The following is a 25,120-nucleotide window of genomic DNA, read 5'->3' on the forward strand; positions in this document are numbered from 1 at the left end:
TCTTTCCTGAACTTCTGCAAGATGCCAGCCATTCTACTGCCCTGCCTCCAACCTGAGAAATCTACAAAGGGGGCATTACTAAGCCCATTTTATAGGTTTGGAAACTGAGGCTCAAAGAGGTTATAAAGTACCTAATGTCACACAGCGCCAGGACTCAGACTCCAGGTTCTCTGTGCTGCTCTGGCCTCCATTCTCTAAAAGCTCAGAGATAATTTTGAATCTCAGTGACAGCATCTTTGTATGTTAGCCTCTGTGGCCTCTATTCCCAGTCTGGGCTTCCAACTCTTACCTGCATTTTATCTCACTTGACATTTGAGTCTTTACTTTTAGTTTACCACTTTATTGTCTGTGATTTTTGTTGTAAATGATCTCAAGCTCTTCGAGGAATGAGTTAAGGCATAATAAAAATAAAATAAGATTGACACCTGGGATGCATTTCCTCAGCTTCTCCATGGGCCCATCCTATCCTAGACATGGGGGGCCGGTCAGGGCCTCTGGGAAGGTACAACGTAGCTGGGAAGACAAGACACAAGTGCATGGCGCACGCAAATGACAAAACAGATGTCAACTCTCTGGGGTATCTAGCCTGGGCTCTGGTCTCTGAACAGAATATTGCTGGCAGCTAAGCTAGCCACAGTTCTTGGTTGTGCAGGTTGGAGGGAGAAGGCCAGCTGGCAAACCCAGGCTCTTTCCAGATCTTCATTTTTTTTTTTTTTTTAATTAAGATTTTACAACTAGGAAGTGTGGGAGCAGGAGGTATCTTAACTGTGACTTTAAGACTACATACATATTCTCTGCAATGTCTTCTAGGCTCTTTATAAAAATTTATTTATTTATTTATTTTTGGCTGTATTGGGTCTTCGTTTCTGTGCGAGGGCTTTCTCTAGTTGCGGTGAGCAGGGGCCACTCTTCATCGTGATGCGCGGGCCTCTCACTATCGCGGCCTCTCTTGTTGCGGAGCACAGGCTCCAGACTCACAGGCTCAGTAGTTGTGGCTCATGGGCCTAGTTGCTCTGCGGCATGTGGGATCTTCCCAGACCAGGGCTCGAACCCGTGTCCCCTGCATTGGCGGGCAGACTCTCAACCACTGCGCCACCAGGGAAGCCCCAGATCTTCATTTTTATTGGACAGGGGAACCTGCTTTAAACACATGCAGTCATTAGCCAAGGGTGTTATAATTAGCTGTTACTGAGAGAGTAGAATCTCCTGGGGGCGTGGTGTTGGCCGGGAGGTTCTGCTCTTGAAGGTAAGAAGGGCTCCCCAGGCCTGAGAGCAGCCAATGATCATCTCTGAAACCAACCAGCCATGGGCTAGTAGCATGGGCGTGGCTTTGGTGCTGCACGGACTCACCACGGTTCCTTCTCAGCCTCCCTGGCATGCGTTTACCCCCCCAGGCTGATCGTCAGAACCACAGGCAATCCCAATGCCTGTCATCAGGCCCTGCTCCAGCCCCCTGCTAACCACCTGTATTTGGCATCCATAGCCCAGCCCAGCCCACCCCTTACACACTTGCACACTCACCGGAGCACGGTGGCCAGGCTGGAATGCTTACCGTCACATCGGACTTTTTTTCCCCTTCATTTGTGGATTTTCTTCTATAAAGAGCCTTTAAAGTATCTGGAAAACAAAACACACGTTATTATATACTCAACTAATCCGTTTACTGAAGAGAATAAACATATGAAAACTTGGGTGGGCCCAGAAAATCTGGGATAAGGCTCAGCATATCCCAGAGACATCGGAACCTCATTAGGAAATTTCTCAGGGGAGGCATGGAAAAGGGCTGGAGCGTCAGGAAAACTCTCTACCCTTCAGTGGGAAGACGCAGGCTCCCATCACCACCCTGAGGGCCTGACAGAGGCCAAGCCTGGTAGAGACAGAGGTGCGGTCTCTGAAAAAATCACGAGCCCTGGGAAAACTTCCTTTGCCTAAGGCTGACCTGGCCTCGACATGCTCTTGGGTGGAGTAGCACCCCTACTTCTCTCCTGAAGAAGGAGAAGCGCCCCTAGTGCCCCATGTTGTCCTTCAGAGTGTGGGGTGCGAGGGGCGTGGGGCTCAGTGGTGTCTGAAGGGGGTCGCGCCATCAGCACTGCCTCCTGTTTCAGAGTTAAGGATGCATATCTGGAGGCTCTGTACATGAGAGATGGCCACTTCCTGGTGGGAGATCCCGACGCAGACAACTGTCGTGCAGGAGCATCTGGGGCCTCGACGCCCTGGGACTCACCCAAGCTCCGCTTACCCCAAGCTCTCCCTTTCCTACTGAAGGGTCAGGACCCCTGTCGGAGTCCCAGCTCACCCTGCAGCATGCATGTAGGGGTCAGGCCAGCTGTGCCCTGGCCCAGCCCCTTCCTGTTCAAGCCTTAGCTTGCTCAAGAGCTTGCGATCTGGGGTCCCCTCATCTCCTGGCTCTCTTTTCTCCTCCATTCCCCCCAGAGATGATCTGTATACTCCCCAACAGAGGCCTGGGCCACACCAGTTTCCCCATCTTCCTGGGGATCCAGGGAGGCAGTCGTTGCCTGGCATGTGTGGAGACAGGGGTGGGGCCTTCCCTGCAGCTGGAGGTGAGAGACCGCACCCTGTTCTGGGGGAGCCTGCAGACCTGGCCAGGCCTCCAGGGTGCTCTGGCATCTCTGTGCTCATCTGTGGGTTCTGGCCAGGTGCACACATCCCTCCTGTTCAGGTTTCCACCATCTTTCCCTGCACCCAGCACCCAGACCCTTGCCTCCAGAACCTTCAGAGGGCAATTCCCTGGGGAAAGAGCCACCCTCTCAGGTCCCTTGTTGGCCAAGCCCCAGAAGCCTCGAGGGCTGACACACAATCAGCAGTCTTATCCAGCAGCCGCCGCCTTGCCCTCACAGGATGTGAACATCGAGGATCTGTACAAGGGCGGTGACCAGGCCACCTGCTTCACCTTCTTCCAGAGATGCTCGGACCCTGCCTTCAGGCTGGAGGCTGCTGCCTGACCTGGCTGGTTTCCCTGTGGCTCGGCTGAGCCTCAAGAGCCCATACGACTCACCAAGGAGAGTGAGCCCTCAGCCTGCACTGAGCTCTACTTTGAACAGAGTCGGTAGAGAGGCAGGAAGCTGGGTTCCGGCCTGGCGCCCCCAAACCAAGCTCATCCTGCTCAGGGTCTGTGGGAGGCAGAATAACGACTCCTCCACAAAGAGGTCCACATCCTGATCCCCAGAACCTGTGAATATGTTACCTCACATGGCAGAAGGGACTTCGCAAATGTGATTAAGGCTGATCCATCCTGTAGTATCCCAGTGGGCCCAAGGTAATCAAACACCAGGGTCCTCCTATGAGGGAGGCGGGAGGGTGAGAGTCAGAGGGAGACTGGAAGATGCTATACCGCTAACTTTGAAGATGGAGGAAGGGGCTGTGAGCCAAGGAACGGAGGTGGTCCCTAGAAGCTGGAAAAGGGCAGGGAATGGGTTCTCCCGTAGAGACTCCAGAAGGGGCACAGCCATGCCAACAACTTGACTTGAGCCCAGTGAAAACCATTTCAGACTTCTGACCTCCAGAACTGTAAAATGATAAATGTATGTTGTTCTAAGCCATTGCATTTGTGGTGACTTGTTACAGCAGCTGTAGGAAACTAATACAGGGAGTGAGTGGGCCTCTGTGTGCAGTATTCAATGCAAAGGGACTGGATAACTTGGCGAGTCCTTCTTGGAAGCCTGGCCATGTCTTCTCCTCCGGCCTCTCTGCTCCAGAGCTTCTAGAAACAACCGAGAAGCTCCAGGCAGAACCCAGCTCTCCTCCTCTGTCCATGGACAATGTCTTGGGCTGCTTACAATTTCAGTTTTAGTTCAGATCACGATTTTTCTATCAGATACTTCACAACGAATCAGTCGTCCAACCGACTGACCGGTACCATTAGTTGCCTGCTAGTATTGATGTGTGAGGACCAAGGAGGAGCAGTGATGGAAAGGCAGTGAGTTTGGACTGGACGTACTGAGTTTAAGGTTACTGTGGAACTGATGAGTTGAGTTGACTGTTTACAGCTGGGAATATAGGGTTGGACCTCAACTGAGAGTTTGTAGTTAGAACTGACACTCATCCTCAGAGCCCCAAATCCCTCTCCATTTCGTAGAGGATCCATGGTCAAACAAGCTAGAGCAGAGAGAACGTGGTATCAGGGCTCAGAGGGGTGGACTGCTGGTTCTCTTCCTCTTGTACAACCACCCAGCATCTGTCCAACATGTACTGTGGGCCAGGACATTTAAGAACAGTGTATCTTCACCCTCACAGTGACCCTGCAAGGCAAATATTCTTACCTGCATTTGACAGGTAAAGAGACTAGACTAAAAGAAGTGACATACTTAACTTGCTGAAGGTCACATAGGCTGTACATGTACATCTGGTCCATTTGATGCCAACGTCATTCCACAAATTTTTATTCCACTCTTATTCTAGGAGCAACAAAACTAAGCTTCCTTGGAACTGATAATTGAGTGGAAGAAACACTAAACAAGCAAATTCACAAACAAGAAAACAAACAAGGGCAATTTACATGAGAGAGGGTGAGGGCGGTAGGTATTCGATGGTAACATTAGAGAGGGTGGTCGGGGAGGTGACCCTGACTTTTTGGAGGAGGTGACATTTGAGCTGAGGCTGAAGGGCAGGAGGGAGTGGGACTAGGAAGTGATGCAGGAGAGAAATAGCAAATGCACAGCCCTGAGGCAGAAGGGGCTTAGTGTGTCTGAATAGCAGTGGAAGGCTGGGGGGCTGGACCCTGGAGAGGATTAGGAGGTGGGCAAGAGAAACAGGGGCTGGATCATGGGGGTGTCTTGAAGGCAAATAAAGGTTTCTATTTATTTTTAAGTGAAAAAGGACGCTATGGGAAGATTTTAAGCAGAGGAGAGACATGCTGAGCTTTATGACTCTGATAAATTTAGATTCTTTCCCTGCCTCTCCATGGCCTTCATGTGCCCCATTATTTTATCACCTGGCGATCACATCATAACTATGTATTTATGTGCCGGGACTACTCTGTGCTTTTTGAGGGCGTGTAGTTCAATTTTGGGTCACCAGTGCCCAGGGCAGCTGCTGGTACATTGAAGGTGATGAGTAAGTGCAAAGTCTTGAACAAATTAATGGATGATCATTTGGTTCTTGTTAGACATTCAGGATACAGTGTGAGGACATCTATGGCAGCAAGGTAGACGGACGCCACTGTAGTGTGGAGGTGCAGCTGGTGGAGAGGGCTGGACGGGTCTTCACAAAGGAAAGGGCATTTAATCTGGGCCTCAAAGAAAAAGTAGTTTCAGGGCAGAGAATGTGTGGATGGGCATTTCTAAACAGAGGGAGCAACTAAGGAAGGTGTGATGGAGGAGAGCTCCCAGCACACCTGGGTTATGATGAGTCATCCACGTGCAGGGACCCGAGGCTTGTGGCTGAGGAGTTGCCAAAAATTAAGAAGATGTATGGGGCCTGACTGTAGATGCCTAGTGAAGGAGTGAAGGAGGAAGCCTGGAGGAATCATCCAAATATTTCAAGTAAGAGCCAGATTTTAAGCCTGGGCCCCGAGGTCAGCACTGGACCAATCCGCCTGCTTCTAGGGCTTCTGCTCATCTCAGCTTCCTCTTTACCCTACCTCTCGCCCCACCTGCCTTCTGTTTGGCTCTGCCCTGGGATCAGCTTTGATGCTGTGGTTCCACGGTTGGCCTGACCCCTGCTTCATCTTTCCATATCAGCTCATCTCCTTCACCGGTGGTAACTCAACTTGACCCAGCTTGGAGCAGGGCCAGGAGTGGGAGGAGACCTGGGTATGCCTGGGTGGGTGGCAGGCACATTTCACAAGAGAAGGGCCAGCAAAGATGAGTTGAACATGTTCTCTATTTAAGTAAAAACACATTTGGAGCTTGAATATATGTCAATTCTATATGAATGCTTCGGAGAGGAAGAGGATACAAGAGATTTAGAAGACACGGTCCCTACCCTTTAAAGACATATAGTGTGGGTGAGGACACCAGACATTATGAACAAAAGCCAACATCTATTGACTGCTTCCTATGGAATGACTAGTAAGCACTCCAAACATTACTCAGGAAGCCTTGGGTTGAAATTCTGCAGGGCTCAGGTAGAAATAATGATGGGATGCTGCTATTATAATTATCATTAATAATATTAATGATAGCAGCTTCTGATAGACACCCCTCCCAAGTCTTGTCCCTGAAATTCTTCCATGCCAAAGGCTTCATTCCACAACCAGCCCATCAGAGCTGTTATTATGTAAATTCCTGGGAGAGGCACACTTTAGGTCATGTCCACTATTAACATCTCAGAGTTAACTGAACTGGCAGGTCCTGAGCCAGAAACTAGTAAACAAGCGAATAGAACACAGTGTGGTAACCTCTCCTTCAGGCAGCACCAGGGAGCTGGACTGCTGAGTGGTCCCATCCCAGGGGGTCAGGAAAGGATTTAGAGGAGGTGATGTAGGCATGGGGCCAGCCAGGTGAGGGGCAGGGGGAGGTGTGGGGCAGGCAGAGGAGACAACCTTATACAGGCTTGAAGGAAGTCCTGAGTGTAGCTGCGTGTGTTAGTGTGTGCGTGTATGCATGTGCACATACGTGTGTGCACATGTGTGTATGGTGTGCATGTATGCATGCATGAACCTGTGTCTGCATGTGTGTGTATGTGTGTTGACAAAAAGCTCCAGATATAGGCAGTGACTGATGCATAGAGGAACTTGTCTTTATTCTGAGAAGATCTGAAGCAACTTTATACAAAAGGGTGATGTGTTCAGGGTCTCCTGCAACCTGTGTGTCCTAAGTCACATGGATTGAAAATCTATCACACTTCCTTTGTGACCCAAATTTTCATCTTGTGATCGCAAGTCCACACTATAGCCCCTATATTACTATAGTCTCTACAAACAAGTGCTAAAAACATCACACACAGGAAGCAACCTAAATGTCCATCAACAGAGGAATGGATAAAGAAGATGTGGTACATAGATACAGTGGAATATTACTCAGCCATAAAAAAGAACAAAATAATGCCATTTGCAGCACCATGGATGGACCTAGAGATTGTCATACTGAGAGAAGTAAGTCAGACACATGTCACATATTATATGATATCGCTTATATGTGGAATCTTAAAAAATAAAGGGTACAAATGAACTTACTTACAAAGCAGAAGTAGAGTCACGGATGTAGAAAACAAACTTATGGTTACCAGGGGATAAGGGGGAGGGAGGGATAAATTGGGAGATTGGGACTGACATATACACACTACTATATATAAAATAGATAACTAACAAGAACCTGCTGTATAGCACAGGGAATGCTACTCAATAGTCTGTAATAGTCTATATGGGAAAAGAATCTAAAAAAAAAAAAAAAAGAGTGGATAAAGGCATATGTATAACTGATTCACTTTGCTGTACACCTGAAACCAACACAATGTTGTAAATCAACTATACTCCAATAAAAATTAAAAAAAACACAACAACAAACATCACACACAGAATTACACAGGCTACACAACACATGGAAGTTCTGGGGAAGTCTAAACCCAGATTTAGGGAGGGAAATAGTAAAAGTAAAGAAGAACACTCTAATGGAAACCAAAATTTCCTGGATACCATTGGGCCCACTCACCTGTGTGCAGTAAAATCAATTTATTGACACCAAGTTGTGGTCAAGGAAATGCAGCATTTACTGCAGGGCACGAAGCAAGGAGTACAGGTGGCTAATGCTCAAAAGGCCTGAACTCCCAATGGCTTTCAGGGAAAGTTTTTTTTTTTTTTATTTTTATTTATTTATTTTTGGCTGTGTTGGGTCTTCGTTTCTGTGCGAGGGCTTTCTCCAGTTGCGGCAAGCGGGGGCCACTCTTCATCGCGGTGCGCGGGCCTCTCACTATCGTGGTCTCTCTTGTTGCGGAGCACAGGCTCCAGACGCGCAGGCTCAGTAGTTGTGGCTCACGGGCCTAGTTGCTCCGCGGCATGTGGGATCTTCCCAGACCAGGGCTCGAACCCGTGTGCCCTGCATTGGCAGGCAGATTCTCAACCACTGCGCCACCAGGGAAGCCCCAGGGAAAGGTTTTTAAAGACAGGGTGAGGGAGAGGGTTGCAGGGTACATGATCAGCTCGTGGACATTCTTCCGACTGGTTGGTGGTGAGGTAATTGGGAGTCAGCATCATCAACATTCTGGTTCCAACCAGTCTGGGGTCTATGTGCTTGTGGGCAGCATACAGTTAATTTTTTCCACCTGGTGGGGGTTTCAGTATCTGCAAAACAGCTCAAAGGACATGACTCAGAATATTATCTATAGCCCTTGAGGAGAAACTAAATGTCCTTAACGTCATTTAATGGCTAAACTATTATTATTTTGTCTTGCTCGACTGTTTTCCTTTGTTTCTGCATTTTCTCACTTCTCTGATTAAATTTATTCTTTGGAACTTGAGGAAGACCTAGGAAGCTAAAGTTTTCCTAACAAACAAGAGGCAAGCAGAGGACACGGCCGGGGGGTGGGGGGAGGTCTGTCTAGGGAAGTCCCCACAGGGTCCTGCTCGGTTACACCATTCTACTACAATATGCAACCATTTCATAAATGATCGTGACAGAAGTGAACATGACGAGCATAGACAGAAAAGTTAATGTCTTAGAAGCACTAGCATTTGAGTTATTTGACTACATTTCCGGTTGGATTTTACATTTGTGTAATTAAAAGGGTTTGCTAGTGATTCAACCAAAACAAAAAGTCTATCTATGCCCGAAGTAAATTCCAATCTTGGCCCCCTCAATAGGCACAGATTCTGAGCAATCCAGGATCTACATCCCATGGGCCCATTTCTGAGGCCGGGAGCCTGCAGTGGGGCCTCTGGGCTGCGGGTGGCGACAAAGATCAGTTTCCCTGCACTGCTTGTTGGGTCTGGCGCTGTGTGAGCAATTAAATTAATCCCTCCGGTATTTGGTATCCACTGGGTGTCAGTCCCTCTCCCTGTGACAGAGACACTGCGGTGAATCATCCTCTCCTACACTCATCCCCTCTGACTCCCTTGGGACACCCTTGCCCAGACTCTGGTCATAGAATTAGAGTGACAGAGGAGGCTGGAAGTCTGGAGTTTCAGCATAGGCTCTTTTATACTGGACTGTTTCCCGCAGACGTTTTCTGAGGGCCCATCACTCGTAGAACCCGAGACGCTCAAAATACCAGTCACGTGAGTCTGTCTGCTCAGAAGACTGCAGACTTGGGTACCTCCAAGATAAGTATTTTCCAGACTGGTTCCAGCGAACACTATTCCAATGTATGTTCATGGGTTTATGGGGAAAATGGATTATTGTGACAGTTAATTTATGTGTCAGCTTGGCTGAATTAAGGGATGCCTGGAGAGTTGGTTAAACATTATTTCTGGGTGTGTCTGTGAGAGCGTTTCTAGAAGAGATTAACTTTTGAATCAGTAGAATGAGTAAAGGAGATGGCTCTCACCAATGTGGGTGGGCATCATCCAATCCACTGAGGCTAAGGATCGAACAAAAATGCCAAGGAGGGGCTTCCCTGGTGGCGCAGTGGTTAAGAATCTGCCTGCCAATGCAGGGGACACGGGTTCGAGCCCTGGTCTGGGAAGATCCCACATGCCGCGGAGCAACTGGGCCCGTGAGTCACAATTACTGAGCCTGCGCGTCTGGAGCCTGTGCTCCGCAACAGGAGAGGCCGCGATAGTGAGAGGCCCGCGCACCGCGATGAAGAGTGGCCCCCGCTTGCCACAACTAGAAGAAAGCCCTCGCACAGAAACGAAGACCCAACACAGCCATAAATAAATAAATTAATTTAAAAAAAATGCCAAGGAAGGGTGAATTTGCTCTCTCTTTTCTTGAGCTGGGATGTTCATCTTCCCCTGCCCTTGAACATTGGAGCTCCTGATTCTAGGGCCTTCGGAGTCCAAGATTTGTACCAGCAGTGCCCCCTGCCACCACAGCCCCCCTGGTTCTCAGGCCTCTGGACTCAAATTAAATTATACCACAAGCCTTCCTGGTCCTCCAGCAGATTGACTGTGGGGCTTCTTGGCTTCCATTACTGTTTGAGGAGACATATATATATATATATATATATATATATCTGGAGAACCCTAATACAGTTATTTCTGATCTATTCTCCTACATGCTTCTCCCTGTTTACTCTGCTTCAGCCACATCAAACTCCTCGCTGTTTTCCAGAGACAAATGCTCCAGGTCTGATACCACCCCAGGACCTTTGCACTAGCCTTCTGTCTGGAAGTCTCACTTCCTCAATGAAGACTCCTCTGATCACTTCATTTATAACTGCAACATGGACCCCTCTCTGAATCTCAGCTCTCCTGAATCCCCTATTGTACTATCACATTCTAACACAACTATGATTTATTATTTATTTATTATTCTGTTGACAAAAAATTCATCAGTAGTCAATCTAAAAAAGAAATGGAAAATTTTACTTTAGCCAGCCTGAGGATTATAACCCAACAGACAGTCTTTCAGAAAGCTCTGAGGACTGTTCCAACCATCAGAGGTCACAGCACAGTGATACACATTTTTGAGATAAAGGGTTACATGTCACTGACAGTTTACACAATCCAGATCTGCACGTACAAAGCGAGTAGTGGGTCATCGTGACCCCTTACGAGATTAAGAAGGAATGTTATCTCCTAAGGAGGTCTGGTTAATGCAGATGCACAATGCACACTAAAGGGGAGGGAGGAGGCCTAAATGGGCAGAGGAAAATGTTATGTTAAAATTTTTCTTGTCTTGCCATAAAATATGAATTTTATTTCATTAGTACTCTTCCCTTCTCCTTCCACTAGAATGCAAGTTCCACAGGGCGGAGGTTTTTGCCCATTTTGTTCATTTATATTTTACGAGCACTTAGAAGTTTTTATGACATGCGTCAGATACTCATCAACATTTGCTGAACAGATATGGGAATAAATGCACAGGTAAGTTGGGGAACTATTGGTTAGTCAGGTCACCATGGGGAGCAGTCCCAGAAAACTCCAATAATAGTCCCCAAATGGTCTGATTTGGAGGTCAAGCTCTATGGAGAATAGCATGAGGACACCTGTACAGATTTGTCAGGAAGGACTGTGGAAGTGGGAGGGAGTAGTGGAGAAGGGTCTAGTTTCCAGAAGGAGAGCTGGTGGGGGTGGATGGGGCCTCAGGACTCCCAGACAATGTCTGAAGCCCTTTGCATGGTGTCTCAGTTAGCTCTTGCTGTGTAACAACAAATTACAAACTTACCAACTTAAAACAACAATTTATTATTTTTCATGATTCTGTGTGTTGCCCCCAGCAATATTTATTATGACAAAGGTACTTATGCTATTCTTCTGATGTTTCCTTCTTTTTTTTTTCCCCTCCTTCCCTTCCTTCCATGTGTATTTACTGAATCCTACTTTACATTGTGTGTGAGGAGATACATGTAAGGTTTGGCTTCCTAGTGTAGGAGAACAAAATTTACCACTCCCAAATGTCTTTTTGGCATGTCGATAATTTTGAGCTGAAAACAATCAAGGCCAAAAAGATTCTGGAAGAAACTTTGACCTTCCCCCTAACTGCCTAAAAGAATGTAGGTAAAGGACCTGTTCCAGGAAGGGAGATGTCACCATAGATAACTACAGTATGAACTAGGTGTGTAGACAGGGAGGAACCTAGCAAAGTTTGTTTGTTAAAATTCCTCTCTGTTTCCCATTGTCTCTGCAGGGCCAGCAAACATTTACCAAACATTTGCTTTTCCATTTCCATGTTAGTTGCCTTTCTCGCCTTTGAAGCCCCAAACCACTCTCCACCCCCTCAACATCCTCTTTTGTCTTTAGCTGAAGGTGGTATCTAAGGTGAGAGTTTTGGCCATTTTGGTGAGTTACACAGGTTTCCTGGGTCTCTCCCATGTGTACATGTTGTTAAACTTTTGTTTGATTTTCTCCTCTTAATCTGTCTCATGTCAATTTAATTCTTAGACCAGCCAGAAGGACCTAGAAGAGTAGAGGAAAATTTCTTCCTCCCCAACACGAGTCTTCTCAAATTCTTACTTCCTTCTTGCTCTCCAAAGCCCTGAATTCAGTGTCGAGCACACAGTGAGAGCTTAATCAATGGCTTTGAATGATTCTAAGCAAACTGCAGATGCAAAGAACATTTCCACCGATATTCTCAAGAGTAGCCTGACCCTCATCCAAGACTATGTCCCCTTCACATCGTACAACTCCAAGGATGCCGTTCACATTGTAGACAATTTGGATTTGTTTACTACGTTAAATTATAACTTGCCCTCAGAGCACCAGAGGTTCTCAAATGCTCTTGACCACTTACATCAGGGTCAGCTAGTGAAAAATGATTCCTGGGTCCCCATCTCCAACTGGCTGATACAAAACTATGCGGTTGAGGTATTTCTGAATTTCTAGGAAGCCTCTAGTTGATTTTTAGGAAGACTCTAAGGATCCCCAATGTATACCGAACTTCCTTCAGCATCAACTCCACAGAAATTAGATCCCGGTCAGAGTACACAACACTCTGTATGTGTATGTTTCCATGGCCAAAAAGGAATAACTAAAACAGGAAGTTGAGAATCAAAACATAAATCTCCTGTACAAAAATATGTGCCTCAAATGTGACCCAATATGTCATTTTATGCTCAGGCTCATTAGTCATGGAAGATGGAAAATCATCCTCATTATGAGAGGTTGCTCATCATTCATTACTTCCCCATATGCCCTATGAGAGAGGGGAAGGGGGTGATCAGCATGGAAATTCAGGGAAGCTTGGTTAGGAGAATTCACTAGAATAGACTCCACTGGGGCAGGAGGTGCTTTGCCTGGGCAGGGGCATAGTTTTTGGGTGACAGTTCAAGGCTGATGTTACATCCTTTCCTGTTCTGGAGGTCGGGTGTCTCTCCTTACTGTGTTGTCCTTGGGTACACTTTTGCTGTACCTGGTAGGTGGCACTTCCTAGGCCTGGCCAACCGCTTAACCAAAGGGATGGTAACTCCCGCCCTGAAGATATCCTGACAAGGGAATATGGGTGTGGCAGAGCCCATTCTTACTCACCCCCAATACTCTGCAGGCAGCAGGTGAATGCTTGTCCCTTTGTCAACATTCTTATTATATGGCACCAGACTGTGAGCTCCTAAGGGACAAAGACTTTGACATTTTCATTTCCATATGCTCATAAATGAGAACAAAGATGCTGGAGTCACCTCATACAGTTATGTAGGTTTTACCCCTCGGCTCTAGGGCTCATCACCCACATTTCGATATCATACTCTTTAATATTTATTATGACAATGTTATGGCAGTCGTCAATAAACTGCCTTGTACTAAAAAAAAAGGTATTTCTAATGACTTTCCAGCTGATGAGAATAAAATCAGGAAAGGAAACCTTTTGCTAATTCACTGCAAGGAGCCACAAATAGCTGGAGCAAAGGGTACAAAGAAAGAGGAAGTGGCAAAGATGTGGCTTAGAGGAAAATAGAGTCCAGATCATGAACTTCATTATGGCATAACTTCATTATGGCATGCTAAAAGCCTGGTTTCCAACAGGAGGTCCCTGCAGATGACTTCAAGCAGGGTAATGACATGATCAGATTTGCCTCCTAAAATTATTGCTTCTGGCTGCTGGCTGGGGGAATGGGTGTTGGCACAGCCTCTCAAGTGGTTTTTCCTTGCTCCAGCATTGCTCTCCTCCGATCCAGTTGAGAGATGAGTGTTAAATGATTGTTGCAGGGGATTTGAGAGAAGTCAATGGATTTAAGGAAAAGGAAGAAGGTAGAGTCAATAGATTTGGGTGATTTATTGTATGCAGAATGAGATTGACCACCAAATTTCTAGTTTTGGTGTCTATTAATGAATGTTTCTACTGATGGGTGGTGATTCTATTGATGGATGATGATTCCATTTACCGACAAAAGGGAGAATGGAAGAGAAGGTGGCAGTCTAGGGAGAAAGAGAATAAGATCTGCTTTTGACTATGTTGAATTTTGAGGTGTCTATAAACATCCAGACAGAGGTGTGCAGTGGGCAGATCTGGAGTTTGGGAGAGGAATTTGGAATGGAGATATAAATTTCAGAGTTTTCGGCATAAAGAAGATAATGGAACTGAGGGGGTGAATGAAATGGTGAGAGAGGTTAGTTTAAAAGAGAAGATGGTCAGGACAGAAAGATATGTGAGAATCAGGCAGAAGATTCAGAGGTTTCTGGAGGCTTAGGAGAAGCCTTCAGAGGTAGAAGGAGGACCATGAGACATGGAGTATGGATGTCTAGAGAAAAGAGGGTTCGAGGTGAGAATCAACAGCATCAAACTAACAGCACATCAAGTCTGGTCAAGTTTGAAAAGTGTCCGTTGGATCCTGGAGCTAAGACACCCTGGAGAGCTTTCAGGAAGAGGGCTGTGCAAAAGTGAAAATGAAGGGTCTTCAAGACTGAGTGGAAGGTGAGAAAGAGGAGGCAGTGGGTAGAGATAATTTTTTCAATAAATTTTGTTGTGAAGGGGGAGAGAGAGATATGGGTGTAGCTAGAGGGAGACATGGGTCTAATGGAAGAAATTTTCAAGATGTGACAGGTTTAAACAAGTGTAAAAGCTGATAGGAAGGAGGTAATGAAGAAGGACAGGCTGAAAAAAACAGGGTGGGTATACAGTATGGGTTCCTGGGTACGTGCATGGGCTCTGGAGAAAATCCATCTGACTTTAAATTTCTACTCTGCTCTTTCTCATCTGAGTAAATTGATTGAAATAGACATACTCAAGTTCCTTTTAAAATTATAAATGTCTCAGAGTCATACACTTTTATCTTTCCATAATGCATCTGAAACAAAAGTGCCAATGACCTTCTTCAGTCTTAACAAGAAATCTTTTAGATCTTTATACCACTTAAGGATCTGGAAATGCTTTTTCAGCATTATTTCTGAGGCAACTGTTTCATTTATCTCTTATCGTGAAATAAACCATCCTGAAACTTAGTGGCTTAAAGGAGAAAAAAAAGGAGACAATATTTATTCTGCTGTGAGTCTGCAACTGAGCAGGGCTCAGGGGGGAACCTCTTGTTTCTTATCCGCCCAGTATCAGCTGAGGGAGCTCAGAGAGTGGGAGCATCTCCATCATGCTGGGACCTCAGTGGGGCTGTTGCCCAAAACACCTTTGCATGTCCTCTCCATGCTGGTTGGGCTTCCTCACAACATGGTGACTGAGTTCCAAGAGTGAGTGTCTTGGGGGAGAGCCAGGCAGAGGCTGTATAACTTTTGATGACTGGCTTTAGGAGTCATTCAGCATCACTTCTACCACATTCTGTTGACTGGAAGTGAATCACTAATGTCAGCCCACATTCAAAGGAAGGAAAATTAGACTCTACCTCTTAATGATAAAAAATCCCCAGGAATATGTTGGCATGTTTCAAAACAACAGCAACACATTACCAGTTACAACAACACAAAGAAAGAGGAAGAGGCAAAGATGTCTTTTTCTGGCTTACTTTTTTGGGACATAACAACTTCTGAAGGCTTCAGTGTTGTATAAGACCCTTTTGTTCAAATACTACTTGCAAGGGCATATTTATTTTAACTAAGAACAGAAAAGTTGGAGATAGTAATGAATATTCATACAGCTCATAATGCACAGGAAAAAAAAGTGATAGTCTTGTGGCTGTTCTCAATTTAACGTTTCTCAGCATGGATTCTTTGAATTAGTTTATGTTGCAGAACGATTCTCTCTCCCATGGAAGCTGTGAGGGAAAAGGAACACCTCAGGTATTGCTGAGATTTTTTGTTTGTTCGTTATGAAGACTAGTGCTGGAGAGAATATTATTTGTATGATAAGCAAACAGCAGGCCTTTGGCTTAATTTTGCCAGTAAAAATGGGAAAAGGACTAAACAGAATTTTATTTAGTGTTGGTGGAATAAGGACCATAAAGTGTTTTTCTCCCACCGTGGGTAAACTTGGACTAGTTAGGAGGGTGTATACAAATAGTGACCACCACATCATAGCCTTTTGGAAGAGGACTGGGTAAGCTAATGCCACAAGCCATTAGCATGGGACCAGGCACATAGGGTGTCACTAAATGATGGAGAATTACTGATGCGGTGAGGACCTTGAGGAGGCCGAATGGGATGGTATCCAAAGCAAAAGTATAGGGACTGGCCTTGGATAAGAGTGGCACTCCTGCTTCTGTTGGATGAGAGGAGAGAAGAAAAGACTAAAGAAAGATTCAACAGGTTTTAAAGTGGGCTGCTGGGCAGTTGAGAAAGTCTTCTGTTATTTTGCTTCTGTTCCTTTGCTGTAAGTGAGAGATGAGGAGGTAGGGTAGAATACTGCTGAAAGTAGGGATGATTTCCTGTGGAGAGGTGACAGCCATCAAATTACAGAGACACTGAAGGGTTGCTAAAGCAACCATAAAGGTCAGTTGGTTTTGGTCATCAATGTGCAATAGGATCCATGTTCTCTTGAGGTGATCACTGACTTTGGTGCAGGATCTGAGAGGGCAGATATTGGACAGATCCAGAACTTTGCCAGGCGGTGTAGTGAGAGGGCTGAGGGGCCAGGCAGCGGGGAATAGCGACAAAAGACTATCAAGTGAGGGGCTGGACGGAAGTGAAGACAGGAGGAAACGATGGAGCCAAGTTGAGTCAGTCAAAGGATTAGAGATCTCTGGTGGCTGAAATACGCAAACAGTGGGGAAGCTGGAGAGAGTGAGGAACAGAGGGAGAAGGAGAGGAGGCAGGCAGAAACAGGCCATAAAAATGGTCTGTTGTGGTCAAAGAACAGGATGTTTGAACATTTTAGAGATGAAGAGGTTAAGAGTGACGATAAGGCACAGGGCGTGACTCTGGGGGTGGATGGAAAAGAAAGTAGAGGCGGAAGTGACTGGGTGAAAAAGTCAAGGGGCTGAGAGGTCATGGTGTTGGTCATCCAAATGGGCGTCAAGGTCAAAGAGGTTTAGGACAAAGAGGAGGGCTTGGTTCCAGGTGTCAAATGTTTAATAAGTGGAGGGGCCTGAGCAGGTCAGTAGCTGAAAGCTACAAAGAGAGGTATAGGATGGTATAAACATCAAAGGACTGGGGTTTTTGTCTGTTTGGGTGGGTTGTTCATTTTACAAGGTTGCTGATGTCATATTATGATGTCAGTTGAGAGGTGACCCGATGTTGGCCCCAACTTCCTGGCTGGGAAATATCTGTGTGTAGAGGCATGAGTTCTTTCTCCTTGAGAAAGCTTCAGGGAAAGCATGGTCTTCAGAGGACAGCCAGGTTTCAGCCAAGGCAAGAATTGGGGGAATATTTAGAAAAGAGAATCAAGAGATAGAGTCATTCATTTAAAAAATAACTGTTGAGCACCTGCTTTGCATATGATCCTGTTTGAGGTGTTGGAATGTATTAAGGAATTTACATTCCAGTGGCAAGAAATGGAGAATAAACACAAAGCAAATACATACTGAATATAATTTTGGTTAGTGATGCAAGCTGTAAAGAAAAAAAAAAATAGGGCTATTAGATGGAGAGTAAAAGGTGTGCAGAGGAAGTGGGGATTTATTTGTCTCAAACTGTGTGTCTCTAAAGGGAATGGAGGGTTTTGTGGGAGTTGTGTCAATGCTAAACCCAGATCCATTTTATTGGATTAATGCTTGCTAGAATAAGTGGCTCTGCTGAATAGCAGATGGAGGAAAGCACATTAGGGTGTGCAAACCATCACTGTGGGATATGACATTTTGCAAAATAACTGTCAGGGTTTTCACAGAAACTATTTCCCATGTGGCCCCCTGGAGACGTTCTGGCCAGTGCATGACCTCTCCTACCTGTTTGACCTCAAGGCCAATGACAGACACTTGCAATCCCTGCCCATGGCTCCCATGGGTCACCGAACTGTGGGGCTTGGAGGCAGCCTCTAGGACAGTCTCAGTTTGCACGCAGCTCACGAAGCGATGGAGTAAAGGGAAGTGGCTAGCATTTCAGACATGACACTCATTGAGGCTTAGAGGAGACAGTTCTAGGACAAAGAAAAGGAAGTTTTACTTTACTAGGCGTTAGTAAATATAGGAGATTTACTTCCTGAATCAATCTCTAAATAAGGTCAAAGGAAGACCAGGAACAATACCTAGGGGATAGAGCTATAACTTATTGGTAATGGGAACTGGGGACTTTGGGGAGGGTGCCCTCCGTCCAGGTGGCCCAAGAGCATCTGCCCCAGGCTCCTGTGATCCTCTCTGGTGCCCTGATTTGCCAGGGCATTGGAAATGTCACTCAGGCCCAGATCGGTGCCCCCATCCTTGCCTGATTTTCCTTTTTCGTGAATCTTAGTCTTATATTTCCTGATTCCCTCTTCACCTGTGCCTCTCCTTGAGATCACATGGAAGGTATATTTTTCTGGTTAGTTAAAGCCCTTCCTTTTTAAAATGACTAAATTAACTCATTATTGATTTATTTATTCCAACTTTTTGAGCTCTTACTCTATTAAGGCACTATTGTAGAAAAGAGAATTGAAGATAAAAATGTTAGAGTTCATAATCCAACAGAGAGAACAGATCATTTTTTAGATGACATTACAAAATAATAAGTGCTACAGGGAACTATATTCAATATCCTGTGATAAATCATAATGGAAAAGAATATGAAAAGGAACATATATATATATATATATATATATATATATATATATATATATGTATCACTGAATCACTTTGCTGTACAGTAGAAATTAACACAACATTGTAAATCAACTATACTTCAATAAAATAAATTTAAAAAATAATAATAAGTGATGAAATACTGGTTTGTCCTTTATACTACACTTTCTCTCTCAGGCATCTCTTGGACTTCAACCATCACTTATAGATCTTTTTCTCTAGTTCAGTCTTCTAAATTCCAGGTGTGTAAGTCCAGCTGCCAACTGGACACCTCCATTTGGTGTCTCATCCACATGCAAACACTACACAACTTAGGTTGAATTAACCATCTCTCTCCACTACCCTCAGAAACAATCTGTTCCTCCTTCTTCTTGTATCTTCTTTCTCAATAAAAGGTTCTAGTGTCCTCCCATTATCTAAGCCCCAAAATAAGAATATCCTTGATCTCTCTTGTCCTTCCAAATTCAAGAGTCATGTCCTTCATTCAGTAGTCACTAAGTCCTAGTGAATTTACCTCCTAAATATTTCCAGGGCCTTTTGTCCATCTTGATGGTCATCATCATAGTTCAGACCCTTGTCTCAGCATCCTTGAGTTTCCTGAGGCAACTTCCCTACCAGCCTCCTGACCACAGCTGGCCTTGTTCTACACCTTGGTCCACACTGCTACATCTGGATGGTATGGTACCTTTTCTTCAATGGCTCCCATATGCTTTTAGCACAGACAAGATCCCTCATATTCTGGGCCCTGCAAATCCCCCAGCTCATCTCTCAGCTGCCCTCCCAGCTCTCTGCACATGCAACAGGTTACAATCCTTGTGAACCTCTCACAGGTCCTCCAGGACACTATTCTCTCTCACAAGATGTCTCTGCACAAGCTGCTCCTTCTGTTTTAGAAAATCATTCCTCTTCCACTTCCCTGGCTAATATTACTCATACTTTGGGACTCAGCTAAGGACTCAACCCTTCAGGGAAACAATATATAGCCCTATGGCCAGATTAAACATCCCTTTTCTATGGTCCAATGAGACCCTGGATCACCCCCATCATAGCACTTGCCAAACTACTTCTTAATTGTGAACCTTTTCGGTTAATCTGTAAGCAACCTAAGGGCAGGACCTGTGCCCTAGGAGTTTTTGAATCTTCAGTGACTGTCTTGTAGTAAGTGCTTCATAAATGGATGATAAATGAGTCAATGAAAGAAGAGAAAGAATGAATGAAAGGAAGAGAGAGAGGAAAGAAGAACAAACAAAAGAATGAACAAAAGAAAGAAGAATGAAAGAAAGAAAGAGAAAGAAAGAAGGAAGGGAGGGAGGCATGGAGGAAGGAAGGAAGGAAAAAAGAAAGAAAGGAAGGAAAAAAAGGAAGGAAGGAAGGAAGGAAGAAAGAAAGAAAGAAAGAAAGAAAGAAAGAAAGAAAGAAAGAAAGAAAAAGAAAAAAGAAAGAAAGAGGGACTTCCCTAGTGGTGCAGTGGTTAAGACTGCATGCTCCCAAGCTCCCAATGCAGGGACCCCAGGTTTGATCCCTGGTCAGGGAACTAGATCCCACATGCATGCCGCAACTAAGAGTTCGCATGCAGCAACTAAGGAGCCCGCCTGGTGCAACCAAATAAATAAATAAATAAGAAAGAAAGCTAGAAAGACAGAAAAGGATGGCGAGTGCATGGAAATGAGGAGGATCAGGAACTAAACCATACTGGAAGTAGGAAGTGAAGGCTTCAAGGAAGAGGTGATGTTTGAGCCAAGTGTTGAAGTATAAGTAGAATTTATCTAGGCAGAGTTAGGGCAAGAAGACTGTTAGACAGAGCCAAGAACACATGCTAAGGCAAAGAGGCGAGGAAGATGGTGGACTGTTGATTTATTTGGCAGGATTCAGCTGCAGGTAACAGAAAATACTCCAGCTGATTTAATCAGGAAATGTTTTCATATGAAGAATTGGGGACTTACAGAATCACCTGGAGGACTCAAGGAATGGTCTTTGCATTAGGCATCCAGGAATAATCCCTGGGGGAACATTCTAGAACTGGCTTGCTGGGGGCACCGTCATCTCTGCCACAATCAAAAGATGCTGTCACAACTCCTGGCTCCAACTCACACCACTTGAGCCCAATGCAGGGGTCAGAAGGCAGTTGCCATGGCTGTCGGCTCCAGAAATACAGGGGCTCACCCGTGATATGGAGACCAGAAAGCCACCCCCTGAAGCATGCCTGGCTTGCTAAAATCTGCAGTGAGAGAATGGATGACTCACCCCAAGCAATGCATTCTAAATTCGGGTCTCCCGTGGAGGTGTCTGGCAGACTTGATATCACAGGGAGTCTGAGAGATGTGTTTTCAGCTTTCCAGGCCCTGCAAGGACAAGCTGGAAGGAGGCTGAAAGATGAGGCCCAGGAGCCAGGCTACCATGTGCACTGCCCCTTCCCATGCCTACGGACTCATAGTAACCAGATGTGGTCCACATATGACCTTGGAGAGAAGGCAAAGCTCTACGCAGGGCACTTGCCTCCCACTCCCTTCCTCCCCTCCGACTGTGCAGGCTTTGCAGGGCCTTATGCCCACAGTAGAAAGCTGAGCCAAAGCTCTCGTGTTCTTCTCCATTGAAGCCCGTGCTCCTTCCTGGGTTTCCACCTTGCAGCTTGGAGCCCAGTTTAGCATCAGCATGTGTGGGGCTTGTGCTCATGTGGTGGCAGACTCACAATGACAAGTCTGATATCCTCTTATTGGGTGTGTAGTCATCAGAGCACTGGACCGAAGGAAAGGGGTGGGCTGAAGTCTTGCCCCACCATGAACTCTACTCTGCAATAGCTCTGTGACTGTGGGCAAATTACTTTGACATTCCAGATCTCATTCAGTGCTTCATGTCATCAGATGCTCACCCATAAAGGGAGGGATTAGAATAGCAGCAGCTGCCACCACTGCCATGGATAACTTAATGCTTTCTTTTTAAAAAAATTTTTATTGAAGTGTAATTGATTTACAATGTTGTGTTAGTTTGTGCTGTACAGCAAAGTGAATCGGTTATGCATATACATATATCCACTCTTTTTTAGATTCTTTTCCCATATAGGTCATTACAGGGTATTGAGTAGAGTTCCCTGTGCTATACAGTAGGTCCTTATTAGTTATCTATTTTATATACAGTTGTGTGTATATGTCCATCCCAATCTCCCAATTTATCCCTCCCTTCCACCTTTGCCCCCTGGTAACCATAAGTTTGTTTTTTACATCTGTGACTCTATTTCTGTTTTGTAAATAAGTTCATTTGTACCATTTTTTAAGATTCCACATATAAGCGATATCATATGATACTTAAACTGAGTGAAGTAACAATGCTTTCTGTGTCTTTGCGTCACTCCCTCAAATTCAAAGTTCTCAGTCGGAGCACCCAGCCGTCCCCTATTTAGTCATGTGCCCATTCCCTCACTGTCCTGGGAAGAGGAAAGGAGTATTTGGTTCTTTCAAATTATGAAATGGAAAGCAAAACCCTACTTCCTACCCAGACAAGATCGGTGGGGGATTTATCCCCAGTGGGAAGCATGTTTAGTTGGTGGCTAGAAAACAAAAAAATAGCTATACTACAGATGCATTTTTAAAATAGGAATTATCCATTTTACCCTCCTCCTCCAATGATATCCTTAAAATCACAAGTTAAATGTGAAAGCTGTATTTGTTTCTATTACATCTGAGAAAAACACATAATTATACTATTGAAATATAAAAAATATATTCTGAGAGGGACTTCCCTGGTGGTCCAGTGGTTAAGAATCCACCTTCTAACCTAGAAAAATGGTACAGATGAACTGGTTTGCAGGGCAGAAATAGAGACCCAGATGTAGAGAACAAACATATGGACAACAAGGGGGGAAAGCGGCCGGGAGAGTGGTGGTGGTGGGATGAATTGGGAGATTGGGATTGACATGTATACACTAATATGTATATAATAGATAACTAATAAGAAAAAAAAGAAAGAAAGTTCTTCCTAAAAACAAAAAAAAAACCACCCACCTTCCAATGCAGGGGACACGGGTTCGATCCCTGGTCAGGGAAGTAAGATCCCTCATGCCATGGGGCAACTAAGCCCGCACGCTCTAGAGCTGGCGCGTCACAACGAAAGATCCCACATGCCACAGCAGAAGATCTCGAGTGCCGCAACTAAGACCCGTCGCAGCCAAATAAATAATAAATAAATAAATATTTAAAAAGTTGAGATTAAAAATTTATATATATACATATATATGTGTATATATATATATACACATATATATGTATATATATATAAATTCTGAGATCTGAAATTGTCTCATAGACGGCCAGTGAGAGCCGTCACGCATTTAGTGATCCTAAATGTCTGCATGGCAGGTGGAGTGTTGACAATAATAGTGTGAGAAGCCAATCATTGTTGACAGGTCTGTCTTTATCAGCCGGGATCTATGGGAAAAGTAATGGAAAGGGACTCAGACTAGCGGAAATAGAAAAGTAATGTATTGGAAAAATTATCAGGTAGTTTCCAGAAGTGACAGGAAGGTTGGAGAACGGGCTCAGAAAACGAGCAGAAATCAAGGGAGGCTTTTTTTCTGCAGGCATGGGGGTGGGGCGGGGCAAATGGAGGAAAAAGAGCCAAGAAAGGATAGTGAGAAAGGCCACTCACAGAGGAGGGAGCATCCTGCTGCAGCATTCTGTTCTTTCTTTAAAGCTGGAGATATTCTGTGGTTAGATGCATCCATATTCACACCACCAGGGGCTAGTTGAGTCCTGTTTCTGGAGAAGCAGAAAATGCCAAGACGTAGTACCAGGACAGAAGCCCGTCAAGCCAAGGGCTGGATACGGTGGGAGATGGAAGAAGTGGGTCCTGGTCTTAATATCGATGAAGTTGGCCTAATGGCTGACCTTGAAGGTGCTGTGTCGAGCACGTTACCTTGGGGCGCCTCACATCAACACTTTCAGAACCCATCTGTGTTTTCAGCCCACTCAAGATGGCTGTCCTCTTGCTCTCTGTACATCCCCTGCCCGACCAGTGCCTGCTTCACGCTCACCCGTGTACCTGTGTACTTACACCAGGTCCCAGCTAGTGACAGTTTATCAAAGGGGTGGTGAGGGGCGTGCCCCTCTACTGGTTTCCCTGGTAACTAATGAGCTAACCTGATGTCAATTCCCCTATAACTGGCCATCTCCCCATCCCCATGGGAGCACACACTGCCACAATGTCCTGCCTGCTGTCTGCCACATACGGTGGGGTGTAGCTCCAGGACCTTGCTTCAGACATGTAAGATTCCTCCCATCCATTAAACCATTGGTGTCTCTGTTGCTGACTCCGGGCTCTTTCTTCCGTCTTGAAACTGGGCAAGCGCAGGACTTGTAGGCCTGTGAGGTGCAGCTGAGGTGCAGCCCAACACCATCATACAGACGAAGAAACAGAGGCTCAGAGAAGTTAGGTCACTTGCCTCGGTGAGTAAGTTTTGTAGACTAGATTCCAATTCAGACTTTCCTGACCAAAAGCCCGTATTTGTCATCATCATTACTCACTCCTCCTCCTTCTGAGTACAGGGTGCCTAACAAGCTCAAAAAAGCCAAGCTTTAGAGCTGCCAGGAAGGTCCAAACAGCCTGTGAGGAGGAAGTGATGGCAAATGGCTGGGGCATCAGGAAGGCTTCAAGGAGGAAGCAGCATTCTGCGTGGGCTTTGAGCGTCCACCAGGATTTCAACAGGTGAATACAGGCAAGAAGGAGGACGTGGCAGTTTGAGGGAGCAAAACAAACCAAAGGAATGGGGAGCGGGGAGACTTCCAGAGACAGTAAAGAGAATTCCCTGGCAGTCCAGTGGTTACGACGCCACGCTTTCACTGCTGAGGGACCCGGTTCGATCCCTGGTTGGGGAGCTAAGATCCCACAAGCCACGTAGTGCGGCCAAAAAAAAAAATAAAAATAAATTAAATTAATTAATTAATTTAGAGACAGTGAAGGGTCCATGTGACCTGTGTGGGAACGTGTGGAGGGGTCTGAGCAGGTGGGGAACCTGTTGTGAAGACCTGGGTTGGCAGAAGAAGCAAGACGGTCTCCTTTTGCAGGCAGAGGGAGGCATTAACATGTTTAGACTGAGAGTGGATTGGAGGTAGGAAGCTTACTGTGATCACAGCTATGATTTAAAACAACTCTTCACAGACTATTGAATAACTCATGGCAATAATTTTTTTTAAATTGGGGAAATCCCCTTTTAATTTTGACAAAGACCTTAATAAAAATAACAAGTTCCAGGGCTTCCCTGGTGGCGCAGTGGTTGAGAATCTGCCTGCCAATGCAGGAGACACGGGTTCGAGCCCTGGTCTGGGAAGATCCCACATGCCGCGGAGCAACTAAGCCCGTGTGCCACAACTACTGAGCCTGCATGTCTGGAGCCTGTGCTCCGCAACGAGAGAGGCTGCGATAGTGAGAGGTCCGCGCACCGCGATGAAGGGTGGCCCCCGCTTGCCGCAACTAGAGAAAGCCCTCGCACAGAGACGAAGACCCAACACAGCCATAAGTAAAATAAATAAATAAATAAATAAATAAA

At 45.5% G+C, this 25,120-nt stretch overlaps 1 protein-coding gene across 1 annotated transcript; it reads left to right on the top strand.

Moving 5' to 3' along the window:
• Window positions 1–536: 536 nt before the first annotated feature.
• On the top strand, window positions 537–25,120 carry LOC309611759 (interleukin-1 family member 10-like; the record flags this gene model as incomplete). Its single annotated transcript, XM_082356523.1, is given in 4 exon segments — window positions 537–577; window positions 1,992–2,185; window positions 2,434–2,960; window positions 2,964–25,120. Coding segments are annotated over 4 exon segments (870 nt in total). The 3' UTR covers window positions 3,072–25,120.

The sequence above is a fragment of the Balaenoptera borealis genome (genome assembly GCF_965194805.1).
Source record: "Balaenoptera borealis genome assembly, chromosome: 15".
NCBI classification, from domain to species: Eukaryota; Metazoa; Chordata; class Mammalia; order Artiodactyla; family Balaenopteridae; genus Balaenoptera; species Balaenoptera borealis.